At 36.5% G+C, this 19,568-nt stretch overlaps 1 protein-coding gene across 8 annotated transcripts in view; it reads right to left on the bottom strand.

Annotated features, from left to right (window-relative positions):
* Window positions 1-19,568, bottom strand: part of MTA3 (metastasis associated 1 family member 3) — a 159,243-nt gene that overhangs the window by 75,428 nt on the left and 64,247 nt on the right. For all 8 annotated transcript variants that reach the window (XR_009054597.1, XM_057740918.1, XM_057740913.1 and 5 more), the window contains 2 exons: window positions 4,092-4,155; window positions 271-388 (listed from right to left, as the gene is read on the bottom strand). Coding sequence is in view for 7 of the 8 variants with exons in the window: in XM_057740918.1 (XP_057596901.1) it covers window positions 271-388; window positions 4,092-4,155 (182 nt within the window). In the remaining variant the exon portion in view is untranslated. The remainder of the gene's footprint in view (window positions 1-270; window positions 389-4,091; window positions 4,156-19,568) is intronic.

Raw genomic sequence — 19,568 nt, forward strand, 5'->3', positions numbered from 1 at the left:
CATGTCACATTAAAACACAAGTTCAACACTAACATTCTTAAAGCTGTATTTAAAAGAAAAACACAGGCAGAAAACTCATGAAAGTATGAAATAAAAAATGAATAACTGATCAAATAAATTATTTTTCATTGCTGTTTGTTGTATTTCTAAAACTGGAAGAGCCCATTACTTTCAAACTTTAGCCCAAAAGTTCTTTCTTCCATATGAGGACAATATTTGAGTTTCAAGGTACATGTTTTCATAGGATTTGAAAACCAAAGAAAAACATACCTTCTAAGAGCATTTCTGGAATGTCTGCTTGATATCTAGGTCCCACTCTGATTTCACCTTTGTCAGCTAACAGTGTTTTCACTGATGGATCATAGACCAATGAGTAGAAAAAGGTATCCTGGGAAAAAAATGACAGAAAATACCTAGGTAAACATAATTCCTTCTACTTCTTATAAAGCAATAAATCCAATGTCACAATAATGAAACCATAAACCTCCAGAGTATAAAATTTCATTTTGGTGAATAAATTTGTAAATCTTTAAGGAGAACAAACATGATGTTACTATCATCAGGTAAACAGTATAAAATTAAATGAAACCAAAACAAACAGATTACAATAAAGGTGGATAATAAAGTGTTATTATTTGTTTTAGTCTAACAGAAAACCATTAACTGCTCTAAAACTAAAAGCTAGCAAAGCTAAGCAAAAGTCAAAGGAAGACCCCTGAAATTACGTAATTATTTAAAGCTGTAAAGCCCACACCAAACACTAACGATGCCTCCATATAGATGCCTGGTACTCTTACTTAGAGAGTGTCCAGCCCACATTACCTATTAATTATAATTCTGCAGTTCTCCTTTAAATTCTGAAACATTCATACGTATCCGTAGGTAGGCATATAAATGTAACTATACATGCTACCACCCAAGCATACCCACCTAACTTTCCATGGACCCTTAAAGAGCAAACTCACTAGTCACTGGACCTAATGGATAAAATGACCTATAGCCACCAACCCTTAGCTGAATTCTTCATAATCACTGGAGATCATCTGAACCAGCAAAGTCTTGTCCCTGCTTCTCACCATGGTTCTGAGGGTCATCTACTGCATGACTCTCAGTATTACATCCTGAAAGGGCCTATCCCTAAGAACAGCAGATAAAGGACTAAGTGGTTAAAAAGCAAGTGGATAGGAAAAAAATCCTAAAGACCTTTGCAAATTTTCATCTACTACAGTCCTTAGCATATATTGGGTTGGCCAAAAAGTGCCTTCAGTTTTTAAGTAAAACTAAAAGACACATTTTTCATTTTCACAAAGAACTTGATTGAACAATCTATTCACCTTTTTGTTCCACTACCTTCAGCCATTTTTTCAGGCAGCTTTGTGATTTCATCTTCCCAAAACTTTTTATCTTTTTAAGCAAAGAACTGCTCCAGGTGCCTTTTACAGTCTTCTAGGGAATTGAAATTTCCTCCATTAAGAGAATTTTGTAAAGGCTGAAACCAATGGAAATCTGAAGGTGCAATTTCTGGTGAATACAGTGGACGAAGCAAAACTTCCCAGCCAAGCTCAGTTTTTGCCTGGTCATCAAAGGAACATGTGGTCTTGTGTTATCCTGGTGGAAGATTATGCATTTTCTATTGACTAAGTCTGGACTCTTTTCACTGAGTGCTGCTTTCAGTTGGTCTAACTGGTAGCAGTACTTGTTGGAATTAATCATTTGGTTTTCTGGAAGGAGATCATAAGAGAGGACTCCCTTCCAATCCCATCATATATGCAACATCACCTTCTTTGGAATGAAGACCGACCTTTGGTGTGGCTGGTGATGGCTCATTTCACTTGTCCCATGATAACTTCTGTTCCACATTACTATACAGTATCCACTTTTTATCGCCCGTCACAATTTGTTTTAAAATTGGAATGTTTTCATTAAAGTAGAGAACTGCTTGCAGAAATATGGTCAAGAAGGTTTTTTTCTCTTAATTTATGTGGAATTCAAACCATCAAAGCAATGAACATAACCAAGCTGGTGCAAATGATTTTCAAAGTTTGATTTGGATATTTTGAGTATGTCAGCTATCTCCTGAGTGGTATAACATTGATTGTTCTCAATTAATGTCTCGATTTGATCGCTATCACTTCAACTGGTCTACCCCGACCGTGGAGCATCACCCAGCGAGAAATCTCCAACACAAAACCTCACAAACCATTTTTGATACATTCAGTCAGTCACAGACCTTCTCCATACAATGCACAAATCATTTTTTGTGTTTCAGTTGAGTTTTCACTTTTCTTGAAATAATAAAGCATAATATGCTGAAAATGCTACTTTCTTCCATCTTCAATATTAAAATGGCTACACAAAAATTCACCAATTTTGATGTCTTTTGTTTAAATGCACACTGATATGACAGCTGTCACATGCAATCTAAGAAAACTGTTTCAAATGAAGTTAAAGACAAGTAAGTACTATTAGAGCCATCTTACAGGAAAACAAAAACAAAAACGAATGAAACTTTTGGCCAACCTGATACAAACTGCTAACAAATTAGAAGGCAAAAATATCACCTTTTAAAAAAATTTTCAGGGAATTTACTGGCAGCCCAGTGTTACAACTCAGAGCTTTCACTGTGGTGACCTGGGTTCAATCCCTGGTCAGGGAACTAAGAACTCGCAAGCCATGCAGCAAGGTAGGTAGGTAGGTAGGTAGGTAGGTAGGTAGGTAAATAAATAAATAATCCACTCTCTTAACAGCCAAATACAGTAAACTACACTAAAACATACTGAATATTTCCTCCTTTTCTCCCTGCTTCTGTGAGCAAAAGCTAATTTCTGAGCATCTTCATTACCCATGTTATCCATTATTCTGTTGGACAGACTGACAACAAACCTGACCTTCTTTCCCAAATTTCATGAGACTATTAACCATTTTCCTGCCTTGAATACTTATTTTCCTTTTAGTTTTCTGTATTAGTTTCTAATGTATAGTAGTTCTACATTTTGTATTAATCTTTTTCTGCCATATTTACTTCATTTGAGCACAGTAAAATATTTTTTAAAAAGAAAATATGTCCCTTTAATTCTATAAAAAAATGATATATGCAATAAAGATTTGGGGAAAACAAACACTATGAAACTATAAAGGTTAAATACAAAACATTATCAATAGTAAAATATTTTCCCCACAATCCAAATGATAAAAGTCACATAAAACTGCAAAAAGTGGAATAGTCTGCTTACAAGAATTTCCTCCCTTCAATAGAGTACATGCTCTAATTCAACTTCTTAAAAATGTTTAAAATGTTTCTTGAAGTCTACAGAAAACAATATTCTTAGTTGACAAAGCTTATTAGGATTCCAGGAAATAAAGCAGACCACCAATGGTAAAATCTCATCTGCAAAGAGTCTAAACAAAAAGCTATTTATTTAAAAAAAAAAAAAAAAAAAAAGAGGACTTCCCTGGTGGCTCAGTGGTTACAAATCCACCTGCCAATGCAGGGGACACGGGTTCAAGCCCTGGCCCAGAAGATCCCACATGCCGTGGAGCAACTAAGCCCATGTGCCACAACTACTGAGCCTACACTGTAGAGCCTGCGTGCTGCAACTACTGAAGCCCTCGTACCTTGAGCCCGTGCTCCACAACAAAGAGTAGCCCCTGCTGGCCGCAACTAGAGAAAGCCCGCGTGCAGCGACGAAGACCCAACACAGCCAATAAATAAATAAATTTATTAAAAAAAAAAAAAAAAAAAGACGGGGGGAAGAGGACCAAATATACTTAAGTCATCTATTTCATAAAGCCAAAAAATAATAATTCTTCCACTACCAACTCAACCACGCGCTACACTTAACAAGCTTTTCATTACCAAGCAAAAGAGAGACAGACACACACACAGAAAGACAGACACAGGAATTTTTGCCAACTTTTTATCTCAGTTAACCAGAAAAATTAAATTACCTGAATGCATGCCAGTCATTAGACTTTTACCATAATATTGCTATCATTGTGCAATAATTTGTTAGAAGAAAAAACAACACAAAAGTATGGGCTTCATATGAAATAAAGAGGGAAAAATACAAACAAGTATAATTCTGAATTACCTCTTTATCAAGATATGACAATACTGACTCTGTCTCATTCAGAAGAGCAACACTGCATTTCCCCCTGTTAAAAAAGGAAAAAAATGAATAAATAAAGGCCGCCTCACCTTCACAGTGATGATATATATAAAGTTAGGAATATTCAAAATGTAAAGGTGGTATTAAGAAACTACAGGGCAGTTAGGAACATCTATATATGTATATACTTGGATTCACTCTACCATCTTGATGTTGTGTAACCTAAAAAATAAGGCTGTAGACATTTATTAAGAGGCTAATCTCGGGAAGAAACAGTGTTAGGCAATAAATCCTCATAACATAAAACACTTCCTAATTTTTCAAGAAAAAAAGAGTACACTTCAATCTTCAGACTAAGAGTTAGTTTCTGAATCTGCAAAGAGTTAATATGAGGTAATTTTATATGAGGGATTTTCAAAGATATCACTATGCAAACCGGTGCCTAAAATAACCTTCAAATTTTTAAAGTAACCACTGCATATGAGAACCTAGAAATAATACACATTCACATCAGGATTAACCAACTCACCTTTATTGAAATTGTTCTAAAGACTAGTTAAAATTTAAACACAAGGAACTCCTATAGAGCAAGAGGCAAATAAGATTCATTGACCTTGAAGTCTCCTGGCATTTACCTTTGATCATAGCTGGGTGTGTGCTTGGAAATGAAATGTCTATTTAAAAAAGGCTTCTCTAGACCTGAGAAATGTTATGGTTATTCAGGTAGTTGTATTTATTACCATTTTTAAAATTATCCTCCCAGCTTGAAAAATTCAGTATAGCTACAAATTTGACAGGAGAATTTTGATAGACTATTCAAGTTACAGACACTGGTCACGGCTCACAAAATATTTCTTAAACGTCGTAATGTCATTTGATTTTCTAAACAAAAGTCACTACTTGCTCTCCACGAAATAACATGTAAAAACAAATGCATCAAATATACATTAAATAGGAAGCTTATTGTTGGAGTTCAAAGCGAAATACACTTCAAAGGAAAAAATTACCAAAAGCAAAATAAAATAGCAAAAGTAAAATATTAACACATAAGTCAAAAATTACAGTTTACTAAACAGTTTGCAAGTATATATTCCTTAAATCTAAAAAAAAAAATTTCCTCTCATCAAAACACCTTTCTCTGTTAAAACATCTTAGGTTGATATCACTTCAAAAGATTTCTCTGAGAGCATGTGGTATTTCCATATTATCCTGTCAAATCTCTCATTTGATTACTGGGAGTTAAGAAGGGTTTCTGTTTTTCTAATATATTTTATTCATGCATATTACTGCAAATTAACATTATTACTTCAATGCATATAACAACACTCAAAAGTCAGTAACTACCTGACATGCTCTTACAAAGGACAGAATTATGAGCAGGGAAATTGCTCTGTTGCTGTTAGCACATCTACAGCTGCCACAGAAGCACTTCTGTGACCTGTGAATATGTGCTCACACACGCAAGAGTGTTTAAGTAACAAACGGGATTTCCAAAAATAGTTTCATTTATTTCTCTTGCCTCAATAACAGCTGACAAAGCAGTATTCCTAACATTTAATACTTAATCACCTAGAAAAAAATCTTTTTTTTTTAAGTTCTCTAAAGTCAGGTTTTTTTTTTTAATGGGAAGGAGCAGATGCTGTAAATGTTATTTTAATATATACCACTTGAATTTAGAGGATAACAGACAGTGAAAATTCAGAAAAAGAATACAGCATGTTGTATGCCTCCATACTGTCTGAAATGACAAAAGAATTTAAACTGAATCACTAAACCATTATTTTCATATTTATATCAGGAGATAAGGAAACATTGGTTATACTGTTTTAGAGGCACAACATGATTACAAAACCAAAAGAAGCACAGATACCCCAACCAATCTAAAATTTAATTATTTTTGGAAATGCAGATTTTATGCAAAGAGGAAAGGATAACAGGTAATTTCAGTGTTTTAATTTTTCTTTAATGTAGCTATATTGTACCTTTTCCCCTATTAAAAATGAAAATGTGACACAAATTTTCATGTACATATATTAACAGCTAACAAAGAGGTTGAGTCAGAATTATTTAATGAAGTAAATATGAATATGTAATTAACACATGTACCACCACGCCAAGAGTTGTTGATAAAAGTAGTTTAAAAAGAGACTCAAATTGTTGGCTTCCTTTATGCTGAACAAATCTTGGCTCACAGGAAAAAACAAGATAAATTTCAAGCTAACTGCAAACTAAAGGAATTATTATCAAATTCTGAATACAGATAACCCAATTGTTTTACCCTGAACCTCAAGCAATGAACCTAACTGTGTCTCTTCCATGGTACTTTAAAGCTTAAGGAATAAAGATACCCAAACATAATGATATAAAACATATCAAAGATCACAACATTCAGAACAATCACTCCAGGCCCATATAATCATTCATAGTGCTTTTCGACAGGGACCCACACAGGAACACAGAATTTCTATAGAAATAACATTTTCCCACAGATCTTTCAAAAAGTTTTTAAAAATATACTCTGTTTCAGAAACTGTGCAGAGAACTGGGAGAAAAATGTGAATAATTATGACATAATACAGTCCCATGTTTAATGGCAGGTGCTGATCAGCCTGTAATCTACTATTTGCTTAACAAGATGTCCAGTATAATCCCCACAAACTCAAAAACTGCATGTAAAATATGCACACAGGTTATTTTCTCTCTTATCAAAAATGTTACCCATTTGTACAAATGAAACTCAAGGAAGTTTAAATTAGCATTCATGTCCCCCACTACCTGAGGACTTTCCTTCACTTTGACATAACTGAAGTTTGTACAATGGTCCAGGACCACCATCCCTGCCTGGAAAAATGAAAATTTCTTAATGCCACACCAGACCTCTTGAATCCAAATATCCTGGGAAGGGATCCAGGAATCTACATGGTTAACAAGCATAACCAGGTGATCCTTAGGCATACTGAACCCGGACTTTAAACTTGCCTTGTTCACAGAAAGCCTCTATTTTTCATTAAAAAAAAAAGGTATTTTTTCCATTAAAAAAAAAAAAGAAATCTTGCCATTTACATCAACATACATGGCTAGAGGGTATCATGCTAAGTGAAATGAGTCAGAGAAAGAAAAATACCATATGATCTCACTAACATGTGGCATCTAAAAATCAAAACAAACAAACAAAATAGACTCACAGATACAGAGAACAAAAGTGTGACTGCGGGGGGGGGGGGGGGCTGTGTGGGGGCAAATATGTAAAGGGGATTAAGAGATACAAGTCTCCAGTTAGAAAATAAATAAGCCATAGGGATGTAATAATACACAGCATAAGGAATATGGTCAATGATATTGTAATAACTTTGTATGGGGACAGATGGTTACTAGCCTTATTGTGATCATTTCATAATGTATGCAAATGTCAAATCACCATTTGGTACACCTGAAACTAATGTAATGATCTATGACAACTATATTTCAATTTTTTAAATATGCAAAAAAGAAAATTATTTGCCGGTATAGTGGGGGCAAGACTCTCAATATTCTTAGCCATTAGGAAAACACAAAATCAAAACCATGGTGAGATACACATCACAGAAAACCACAAGGATGGCTAAATGGAAAACACAGACAATAACAAGTGCTGACATGGATGTGGAGAAACTGGAACACATACTTTGCTGGTGAGGATATAAAACTGTGCAGTCACTTCAGAAAACAGTTTGGTAGTTCCTCAAAATGTTAAACACAGTGTTGCCATCTGACCCAGCAATTTCACTCCTAAGTGTAATACCATGAGAAAAGAAAACATACATCCACAAAAAACTGTGCATGGATGTTCACAGCAGGATTATTCATAATAGCCAAGAAGTGGAAACAATCCAAATTTCCATCTACTGATAAATGGGTAAACAAAATGTGCAGTTCTAACCCAAGTCCAAAGGCCTGAGAACCAGGAGTGCTGATGCTGTAAATCCCAGTCCGAGGGCAGGAGACCAAGAATCACGCAGAGACAGTTCTCCCTTCCTCTACCTTTTTTGCTCTTTTCAGATCCTCAACTGAGGATTTCTCCCACAATGGGGAAGACAATCTACTCAGTCTACTGATTCAAATGGACACAGAATGTTAAACCAGATATCTAGGCATCACATAGCCCCAGTCAAGCTGACACATAAAATTAACCATCACAATATCTCAATAAAGTTATTATTTAAAATATACATGTATCATTCTTCAAAACTCTCCAGGTCATGAAAAACAAGGAAAGACTGGGATACTATCACATATCAGAGGAGACTATGGAAACATGATGTCTAAATGCAATGTCAGGGTAAATCCTGGAACAGAAAAAGGACATCAGAATAAGAATGGTAATATCTAAATAAAGTCTGGAGTTCAGTTAATAGTAACATATATGTTAATTTCCTAGTTTTGATAAAGATGCAATGATTATATAAATCAGCAATATTAGGGGAAACTGAGTGAAGAGTATATGGGAACTCTGTACCATCTTTGCAGCTTTGTTTGTAAATCTATAAATATCTCAGGGACATACGCCACAATTATGGAGCTGGCTAACTGCAACTAAGGAGCCCATCTGCCACAACTAAGGAGCCTGCCTGCCACAACTAAGACCCAACACAACCAAATAAATATTTTTTTAAATTAAATAAATAAAAAATAAAAGTATCCCAGGGACTTCCTTGGTAGTGCAGTGGTTAAGACTCCATGCTCCCAATGGGCCTGGGTTCGATCCTTGGTCAGGGAACTAGATCCCACATGCATGCTGCAACTAGGAGTTCGCATGCTGCAACTAAGGAGCCCACGTGCTGCAATTAAGGAGTCAGCAAGTCGCAACTAAGGAGCCTGCCTGCCACAACGAAGACTTGGCACAACCAAATATAAATACATACATACATACATACATATTTTTAAAAATATAAATATAAAAAAAAAAGTATCCCAAAATAAAATGCTTATTTTTTAAGACCCCCCTCAAAAAAAAGGGGGGGGGGGCACTTGCATCATTGGTCTTATGAGTCTTATATTAGCCACAAAGTGAATTCTGGGCATTTTTTCATATGAAGAACCATGCCTGGTTCTGCGAGTGGAAATTCAGCAGTTTTATACAGCATCTGCTCCACCAAATACAATGAACAAATTTTTAAAAAATAATGAAGTTCAATGATCCAAAATGCTTTGAGGAGATTACATTTCTCAACAGCAGCAATGTAAGACAGGGCAAAAGAAAAGATTCAAAATTCTGAGGGAAATTATTTCCAAACCAGAATTAAATGCCTAAACAAATCATCAGTCAAGTGTGGAAAACATTGTCAGATAAGCAAGGACTAAAATTTTTTTACATTTTACAAGACGAATCAAAAAGAAAAGGCAAAACAATGATTAACTCCTAGGAAAACAAAAGGTTGTACAAGAAAGAATTACGTGAGGAATATTTGTGTTCATAAAATACAAACACTGATTATTAAGTTAAATAAAATTGTAATATACAGGAAACACAAAAGAAAGAGAATGGAGAAGAGAAAACAGAGATTTCTAAAACTGAAAACGAATAGCAGCAGTGTAAGAGTAGTAAAAGTGCCAAAGCCATTGTCGGAGAGATTGAAAATGACTGCAGAGTGGGAACCAGGTACGTGACTGCCGTGAATATTATTAGACAGTTATATACATATATACATGACTTTAAGAAATATTAAAATTTAAATTTAAAGTGAAGGGGGGGTCCTAATTAAAGTGCACAAATTTCTACGAATATCATATATACCAAGGGAGCAAGAATTATGACAACACTACATCAGGTTTTCTCGACACTGGCATTATTGACCTTTTGGCCCAGATAATTCTTGGTTGTGGAGGGCTGACCTGTATGCATGGGATGTTTAGCAGTACCTATGGCCTACAGCCCCTGGATGACAGGAGCAGCCCCATATCCAGTTGTGACAACCAAAACTGTCCAGACTGTCCCAAATGTCTCTTGGGAGACAAAACAGACCCTGGTTGAGAACACTATAGAGTTGATGAACCACGGTTTTCTTAACTGTACCTTAGTAACAAATATTTAAGGACTACCTATATAAGCAAAAGAATATAATTTTATGAATTTTTAGATTACAAAAAGAGGAGGACAAAAAGCAGAAAGAAATCTGGAAACTTTCAAATATTTCTATTCAAAGATGTATTTTCTGTTGGTAATACTACTTTAACAGATGTTAACAAATAAAAGTTAAAGGAAGCCCCCAAGAAACAAAACAAAACCTGGAACATCACTGTAACTAGGTAAGGTAGAGGCATGAAAAGCCAAGAAGAGAAGTTTCAGTTTAATGCAATAGCTCAATGGCTTTTGTGAAGAAACGTGGCAAGCAGTGTTTCGGAAAGCCCCTTCCATTTGCGGCACGTAGAGAGAACCAAAGCAACAAGACACTGACCCATGATTCTGGAGGTCTGATGACAGACATGAAAGAAACTGTCAAAGAGAAATTCAAGGGAAAAAAAATCCTCTCTTGGTGCCACTTTTCCTTTTTTGTAACTAAGAAAAAGTGGAATGTCCAAAGCAAGGCACTAGGATTACCAAGCTCCTCTTCTCCAAGACAGGATGACAAATAAATTGCTTCGATTACTAGGAAAATCTCACAAGCATTTCTTTCCACGACCATGTGGATTACCAGTACTTGAGACAATAGGTAGGCTATACCGTGATACAGGCCAATGCATTTCTGCATTATGACTTTAGTTGGAGAAGAAAACACTTCAACCCAAGGGGTTGGATCATTTCAAAGGAAAGATTATATAGTATAAACACAACATTCAAGAAAAAGTGTGCTAAATATGTAGACTTTAAAATGTTAAATTGTGATATGACTTTTCTCCAGTTTCTATGTATTTCCTCTAGTCCTCCTCCTCCTAAGCAATCCTAAGAGCCTAAACACAGTAAGTAAATAACTTCTTTATGTTACATTCATCTCTTAAGTAGCACTACTTACAGTCTCAATAGCTCTCCTTTGGCTAACTGAAATTTTGTTTACAGATACCAAGAAAATTGCAAAAAAATTAACATCTTAAAATAAAAATACTGGCACAGTGAAATGTACAGGAAGAAAACTGCCTTTATTTTAATTTCATTTTAAAGATTCCAAATAAGTTTATTTAACGTTAGTAGCCAAACTGGAGAAAGACTGCTAATCCACGGTGGAGTCCTATTTTATTATTTATATACTTAGAAATTGATCCTGGTTCCTCCTCAAGGAATATACATAATATTTTTGAGTTCTTCTGCAGGAACCAAGGCCCCCACCCAGCACAAGATTCCTGGAGCACTGCTCACCGCCAACCAATCAGAAGAAAGCCACACATCCTACAGCCCTCACCTCAAATTTTGCCTAGAAAACTTCTCCTCCCCAAACCATTAGGGAGTTTTGGGTTTTTGAGCATAAGCCGTTTATTCTCCTTGCTTGGCCCTGCAATAAACCTTTCTCTGCTCCAAACGCCAATGTTTCGGTTTATCTGGCCTCACTGTGTGTCAGGGACACAAACTTTGGTAATGAAACAGGAGGGAAGGGGGCAGGGCACAACCTTTGAAAGAAAGAGCCCAAGGACATGACATAAACTGATTAGAGCCAAATGGGTGGGGAAGATGGAGGGACAAGTCTACTTCCACTAGACCTTTAGCCTCACTATATGCTCATTTTAACAGGTCCGCAAGCTAGATAACACACCCACAGGTGCCATGACAGATCCAAGGCCAGACCACAAGGATCAAACAATGAGTGGTGGCCCAATTCCTGTAAATCCCCACCCTTTCCCCCAAATAGCTGTAATACTCCTCCCATTCATTATTATGAAATTGCCCACCCCTATAAAAACTAACAACCCCATACCCTGGTGCCCTTCTCACCTTCTGAGATGGCCCACACTCTGTCTGTGGAGAACGTTTCTCTCTTAATAAGTCCACTTCTTACCTATCTCTTTGTCGCTCACTGAATTCTTTCTGTGATGAGACATCAAGAACCTGAGCTTCATTAAGTCCTGAAATCGGGTGTGTGATCTCAGCTGGAAAACCTTGAGTTTTGGCCAGGTTTGAGTCCTGGCCGTGGGGGTTCGAGTCCCAATCTCGGATGCACGGTTTCAGTAACACTACTAGTTTTGTTTTGTGGGTTTTATTGGGGAGGGGGGTGGATAGGGGTGAGGTTTTTTTTTGGGGGGGAGGGGGTTTGTTTGGCTGTGCCACGTGGCACATGGGATCTTAGTTCCCCAACCAGGGACTGAACCCATGCCCCCTGCAGTGGAAGCACAGAGTCCTAACCACTGGACCACCCAGGGAAGTCTGCCCATTTTTTTTTGTTTTAAAAAACAATTCTGCATATAGCTAGGCATTTTCTGTTCATTTATAGTTTCAGAAATGTATGACCACCTGAAGAAAAATTCTACCTTCAAAAATTTACTCTAGGTAAAGCATGAACCAAAAAAAACTACCTTTTGAAATGGATGAAAATGTTTTTTCAAGTTACAAAAAATTTCCAAAACAATTTGGTAACTTAGTTTCACAAAGACACATATGGAGATAAATCCTAACATTGTATTTTTATTCAGAGACCTAACTAAAAGACGTTTTAACAGCATTCCAATGGGGGGAAGGGGAGGTGACATTTTTGAAGTCTCACAATAATAACGAGTTAATGACAGGCAAAACACATGTGGTTTATCACCTCTTTTCTAAGATGCCTTTAAAATTATAGCAAGAGCATTAGAAACAAAAGAATCTGGGACTTCCCTGGTGGTGCAGTGGTTAGGAATTGCCTGCCAATGCAGGAGACATGGGTTCGAGCCCTGGTCCGGGAAGATCCCACATGCCACATAGGAACTAAGCCCATGCACCACAAATACTGAGCCTCTGTTATAGAGCCCACAAGCCACAACTACTGAGCCCGAATGCTGCAACTACTGAAGCCTATGCACCACAATGAAGAGGAGCCCCTGCTCGCCACAACTAGAGAAAGCCCGTGAGCAGCAATGAAGACCCAACGTAGCCAAAAAATAAAAAAAATTTTAAAAATTAAAAAAATAAACCCCACAATATTAAAAAAAGAAGAAAAAAAAACAAAAGAACCTAAAATCACTACAATAAGGGGGTCATCAGTACATGAAAGACTTCAGAAAATTCTGGAAGACAGAGACAGATAAGATTGGGCAAATCAAAGGGTTTGCAGGGCAGAAACAGAGACACAGATGTAGAGAACAAACATATGGACACGGGGGGGGGGGGGGGGATGAACTGGGAGATAGGGATTGCCACATATACATTACTAAGAAAAAATATCAAATTGTACACTTTAAATATACAGCATACAGTTTATTGTATGTCAATTACATTTCAATAAAAGTTCTTAAAAAATTAAAAAGAGAGAGACTGAGCAGGGCAAACCAAAGTCTAGGATGAGCATTTCATTTAACAGGGAAACACTAACGATATATCCACTAACTTGGTGTACCCCCCAAAAAAATAAAAAATAAAAAAAATAAAAAAATAAAAAAAAAGATATATCCACTAAGATAAGAAAACGGCACAAATGCCCACTTTACTCATTACTATTAAACATGGCATTGGTGGTTTTACCTAACACAATCAGACAAGGGACAGCAATTAAGAGACAAAGCCCAAAACATGCAAAGTGACCTGATGCTAGGGAAAATGGAACTGATTTACCTAGCAGAGCCCTAAAGAAATTCCAGTCTTGCCATACCACCCTGAGCGCGCCCAATCTCATCTGATCTAAGCAGGACTGGACTTCGTCATTACTTGGATGAGAGAATGAAACCAAGCAGGACCGTGTGGGGCTCCTGGGCATGGAAGCCTTTCTTGCGTCCCCCATTCCTTGTTTCTAAGGAACAGACTTGAGCCTCCATAACCTTCCCTGAGTCCCAAAGGGCAGATTCAAACAGTTGCTAACTAGAGAAGGAAGGGAATACACAGACAAGGGAGGAGCAGCCAAGAAACAACAGAGCAGCCTTGAGGCAGGGTCCTGGTTCCGCCTCAAGGGATACACATTACAATATATTTTGAGCTCTTTACAGAACTGAAACACAACAAATGGAAGATGTCAGCATTCTTCGTTCCAGAGAAGACCACCTAAGGCCAGATTAAAGGTCTCATCAGCAACATCACCCTTAAACCATTGCTATAAAACTCCTGACCAAATCCTCCCGGGTTGGGACACACAGTTTTTGAGGGCAGGAACCCACTATGTCCCCCTTTGCCTGGCAAAGCAATATTGTTTTCTACTTTGCCCAAAATTCTGTCTCCAAGATTCAATGCAGTACCAGTGCACAGAGGCCAAGTTTTCAGCATCAAGACTGTCTGGGAATTCCCTGTGCTATAGGCTTTTAAAAGAGAAAGCGAGACAGAGAAAGAGACAGAAACAGAAAAAAAAAAAAATTCCAGTCTTAAGAGCACAACCTGGAAAAGCTCATTCTACATCCTAATAGAAGGAAGTCTACCAGCAGTCTGTCCACATAAATGTAGCTCCTGGTCAGCCTCACTATTTCCTTAGTTTTAAAAAAGTACAGATAGCTATGAATCATCTAATAGTTGCAGAAACATTACAGCACAAAAGATAAATTCAAAAAAATAAAAAACTGAACCTAGAGGACACAGAGGTGGCTTAAGCAACAAAGAGAACTCTGAAGATACAATCAGAATTTCTAAAAACATTTGTGAGGCAGTGCATTCATAAAACAGAAAAAGGATGCATTAAAAAGGAACATTCAGAAGACAAAAAAGAGGCTCTGACACTTTAAAATATGATTGGCAAAATCAAAATATCACTAGATAGACTAGAAGATAAAAGTCAAAGATTTAGCTCCAAACCAAAAACAAAGAAACAAAAAGGTAAAAAATGGGGGGGGGGGGGGGGGGGGGAAGGAGACAGATAATCAATCCAGGAGATCTAACATGCAAACAATAAAAAAAATGACAAAACAAATAACAATTAAAAACTGGACAGAGGAGCTGAATATAAATTTTTCCAAAGAAGACATACAGATGGCCAATAGGCACATGCAAAGATGTTTAGCATCATTAATTACTAGGCAAATGCAAATCAAAACCACAATGAGATATCACCTCACATGTGTTAGGATGACTATTATCAAAAAGGCAAAAAATAACAAGTGTTGACAAGGATGTGCAGAAAAGGGAAAAGGGAACCCATATACACTGTTTATGGCAATTTAAATTTGTGCAGCCACTGTGCAAAATAGTATGGAAATTCCTCAAAAATTAAGAACAGGATTACCATGTGATGGAACTGTTCCACTTCTGGGTATTCGACCCAGAATATGAAAACACTAATTTGAAAAGATACATGAACCCCCAGTGCTTGTTCACAACAGCATTATTTACAACAGCCAAGACATGGAAACTCTCGAAGTATCCATCACTTCAGGAATGAATGGATAAGGAAGGCGTAGGATATATATGCAACAGAATCTTAACCAGCCATAAAGAAAGATGAAATCTTGCCATTTGCAACAACACGGATGGACCATGAGGATAGCATGCTAAGTGAAATAAATTAGAGAAAGACATTTCATTCGAATGTGGGATCAAACAAGCAAACAAAAAACAAAATAAACAAACAAACCAAACACATAGATACAGAGAAGAGAACAGTGGTTACCAGAGGGGAAGGGGCCAGGGAGGATGAAACAGGTAAAGGGAATCAACTGACGGAAACTAAATTTTTTGTGGTGAGCACACTGTAGTGTAATTGAAGTAGAAATACTGTACATATGAAACTTATATACTGTTAGACCCAGTGTTACCTCAAGAAAAAAAATAAATTAAAAAAAAAACACACCACACTAAATTTAAAGAGACCAAAAATGCTGGGAAATGGAAGAAATGAAATATTAGGGGAAAATGCCCAGCTACAAATGAAGACAGGTATCTTTCAATTAAAATGATCTACCAATTATCCTCACCATTGAGGCATCATTGAAATTTCAGGATACAATAGATAAGAGATTTCTAAGACTTAAAATAAGGGGAGAAAACTGGTAATATGCAGAGTATGGAGAATCTATGTGATATAAAACTACTTTCAATGACAACATTAAAACAACATTGTTTGAGGACAATGGGGTTAGTCATCTTCAATCCAAAATTCAATTCCAAGCCAATCTATGTATCACATGTATAGTAATAAATTATCTATATATTTCATTCCAGAATAGCATAGGAAGTATTAAAAAATATGGAAAAGAGAGGTTGAGTCTGATAAAGTTTATAGCCTCTGCTGTAAGTTGTTATACACTAAAACATAAAACTAAAATTAAGAGTCATAACCAAAAAAGCCTTCCAACTAGTATATGAAAGAACATAATTAGAATATCATCACTCTATAACAACTGTGATTAATGGAACTCCAGGCAATAAGCATCAAATAAATGCCAGTGACATCCAGAGATGAGAGATTATATACCTCTTAATATACAATACCACCTATGAAGACATTTTTGTCTCGTGTACTTTGCTCTTCCCCACAGAAGGAGGAAGGGCAGGAGGAATGAAGGAAACTGCGTCCTCTATTACCAATTCACCAGAAATGTGTGGGAGAGGGAAATGTGGTTGAACACCAAGAAGATACAATCAGCAAAATGCAAACGGTGAGAAACAAAACCCAACAAAAAAAAAATTGCAAGGGTTTAGGGAGAGAGAGAGAGACAAAGACAGAGGGAGAGGGAGAGGAAAGAGACAGGGAGAGAGGGAGAGAAGCCTTCATTTGTTTTCCGCTAGGGTCACCCAATTGATTTGGCACCATATGCTGAAAAGACCACTTTCTCTCCACTACATTGCAAAGGTGCCTTCAACAAATATCAAGTTGTACCATATATTCGGGTCTGTTCTGGCTTTTCTATTCTTTTCCACTGGTTTATTTCACAATCCACTTAACCTGTACTACCCTACATTAATTACTGTAGCTATACAAGTGTCTTAATATTGAATGATATAAACCTCTAACATTTTTGTTCCTCAAGATTGACTTTACCAATGGTTCTCAAACTTTTTGGTCTCAAGATTGCTTTACGTTCCTAAAAACTATTGAGGGCCTCAAAGAACTTTTGCCTTTGTGGGTTATATCTATCAATGTTTACCATGATAGAAATTTAAACTGATTAAAAAATTTAACATTAGCTAATTATTTTAAAATAAAAATAAACATTAGATATTGGCAAATATTTGTTTTAAATAATTACCATATTTTCCCCCTCAAAATTAATGAGAACAGTGGCATTATTTTACATTTTTGCAAATCTCTTCAATGTCTGGCTTAAAAGACAACTACGTTTTCACACAAGTAACTAGTTTACTTCATTTTCAAAAAACATCCATCAAATACTCATGTCTAAATAACCATAGTTCATCTCCCAGATGTTATTTCATGCAAAAATGGTGCTCCATGAAAAAGGTAGCTAGCTCAGCTCATATTGCAAACAAGCCCATGAGTTTTTTCTCAAAATAACCATCACACTTCCATATGCACCCGAAGTGATTTATGTATACTTCCCATTTCAGCACTTGGAACATTAAAAGGATATGTAACCTCTTTTTCTGTCTCCCAGTTTTATTGAGGTATAATTGACATACAGCGCCATATAAGTTTAAGGGGTACAGCATAATGATCTGACTTACACACATCGTAAAATGAAGATGTGTAACCTCTTGAAACAAGGGAGAGGTGGTGGCTGTGTAACGTTTTCAGTATACTGAATGCCAGTGAACTGTACCCTGTATACTGTACAATGCTTAATATGTTGCTGTGTGAATTTTTCCTCAATTTAAAAAAAATGCATTTGAGATTTATTAAAATTAACAAATTGTGCTGTTTTGCCAAGAACATTCTTAAGCGGAACTTGTCTCCCCTACCCTCTTTCCTTTTTAATTGCAAATGCATACAATAGAGTGACAATTACAACACAGTTTGGTGACACTGACTTTATTCCTGCTGACTTGGTACCAGCAGTTTACCCACTATTGCTTTTGCACAAATAACATCTTACTGTTGTGACGAAAATAGTTTTGATCTCACAAAGCCCCTCCTGAATGCGTCCAGGCGGACACCCAAAAGTACACGAACCACTGTTCTTGGTCCTTTCCATCCCCATAGATTTTGGACTTAGCTGCTCAATTTATACACAAACACACACACACACACACACACACACACACACACACATCTGCTGAGCTTTTCTTTGGAATTACATTGAATCTCTGGATCAGTTTGGGAAAAACAGACATATTATCATGTATTTACTTAAGTCTTTAATTCCTTTAGCAATATTCTGTAATTTCTATGTGGAGTTTTTATATATCTTTCCCTTTTTTTAGACATCTTTCTTTAGATTTATTCCTAGGTGTTTGATACTGTAAATAATATCTTTTTAAATTTAATTTTCTGACTGACCCATCTTCACACCATAGTCATAAAACAGACCTAAATATAAAAGGTGAAACAGTAAAACTTCAAGAAAACATAGAATATCTATGTGATCTTAAAAAATTTTTGTCCATTCCAAGACGGTGACACTTGGATTGGTTTTTGAATGAGCACCCTTTCTGAGTTTTTTGTTTTTTCATTTTTTGTTTTCTGGGGTTTTTTTGTGGCTTGCGGGATCTTAAGATCCCGCCAGGCCCCAGCAGTGAAACCACCAAGTCCAAACTACTGGACTGCCAGGGAGTTCCCCAAAGTATTCTTACTGTAGATTCATTCTGCTCTTTCATATATACCAAACCTATCAGGCATGCCTGTTAATGTCTCAAGAATGGAATTCTTCCAGCCTTTATTTAACTGTCCTCCTCCCCTCCTCCTGCTGTTCCATCATTCACTTCCCAACCATATTTCTCACATTTTAAAAACAAACCAACCAACCTAGAAAGAGCAAAGATGACAATAGCAGCACTGAAGGATAAGAGAGGAAGCTGCACAACCTAACAAGAGAGGAAGCTGCACACAAGGAATATAGCTCCTCTGCCATTCGGAGTAAACTCACAAGGTGCAGCACAAATCCAATGAATGCACATAGATTAGGAAAGAAAAATGCACTGAAGATACACCAAAATAGCACTGCTGGGTGGAGGACTTACAGCAGTGTGTGTCTGGGTCTTTTCGTGTGTGTTTTCCATTTCAACAATAAAGTATAATTCTTCCATTATCATAAAATAAACAACAAACGTTTATTTTTTAATTTTAATATGCAGTGATGTTGAGGAAACAGCAAAATGGGCATATTCTTAATATACTGTGGTGGGAATATAAATTGACAGACTAAATAGAAGAAAACTTAGCATTTTGCAACAGAAATATTTGGAAAATGTACACCTAAATCAGAAACAGGTCCACTATCAAATGGTAATAGTATCTAATGTTACTACTACTACTGGGGAAGGGAGGGTAA

This window comes from Hippopotamus amphibius, chromosome 7, assembly GCF_030028045.1.
Source record: "Hippopotamus amphibius kiboko isolate mHipAmp2 chromosome 7, mHipAmp2.hap2, whole genome shotgun sequence".
Classification (NCBI taxonomy): Eukaryota; Metazoa; Chordata; class Mammalia; order Artiodactyla; family Hippopotamidae; genus Hippopotamus; species Hippopotamus amphibius.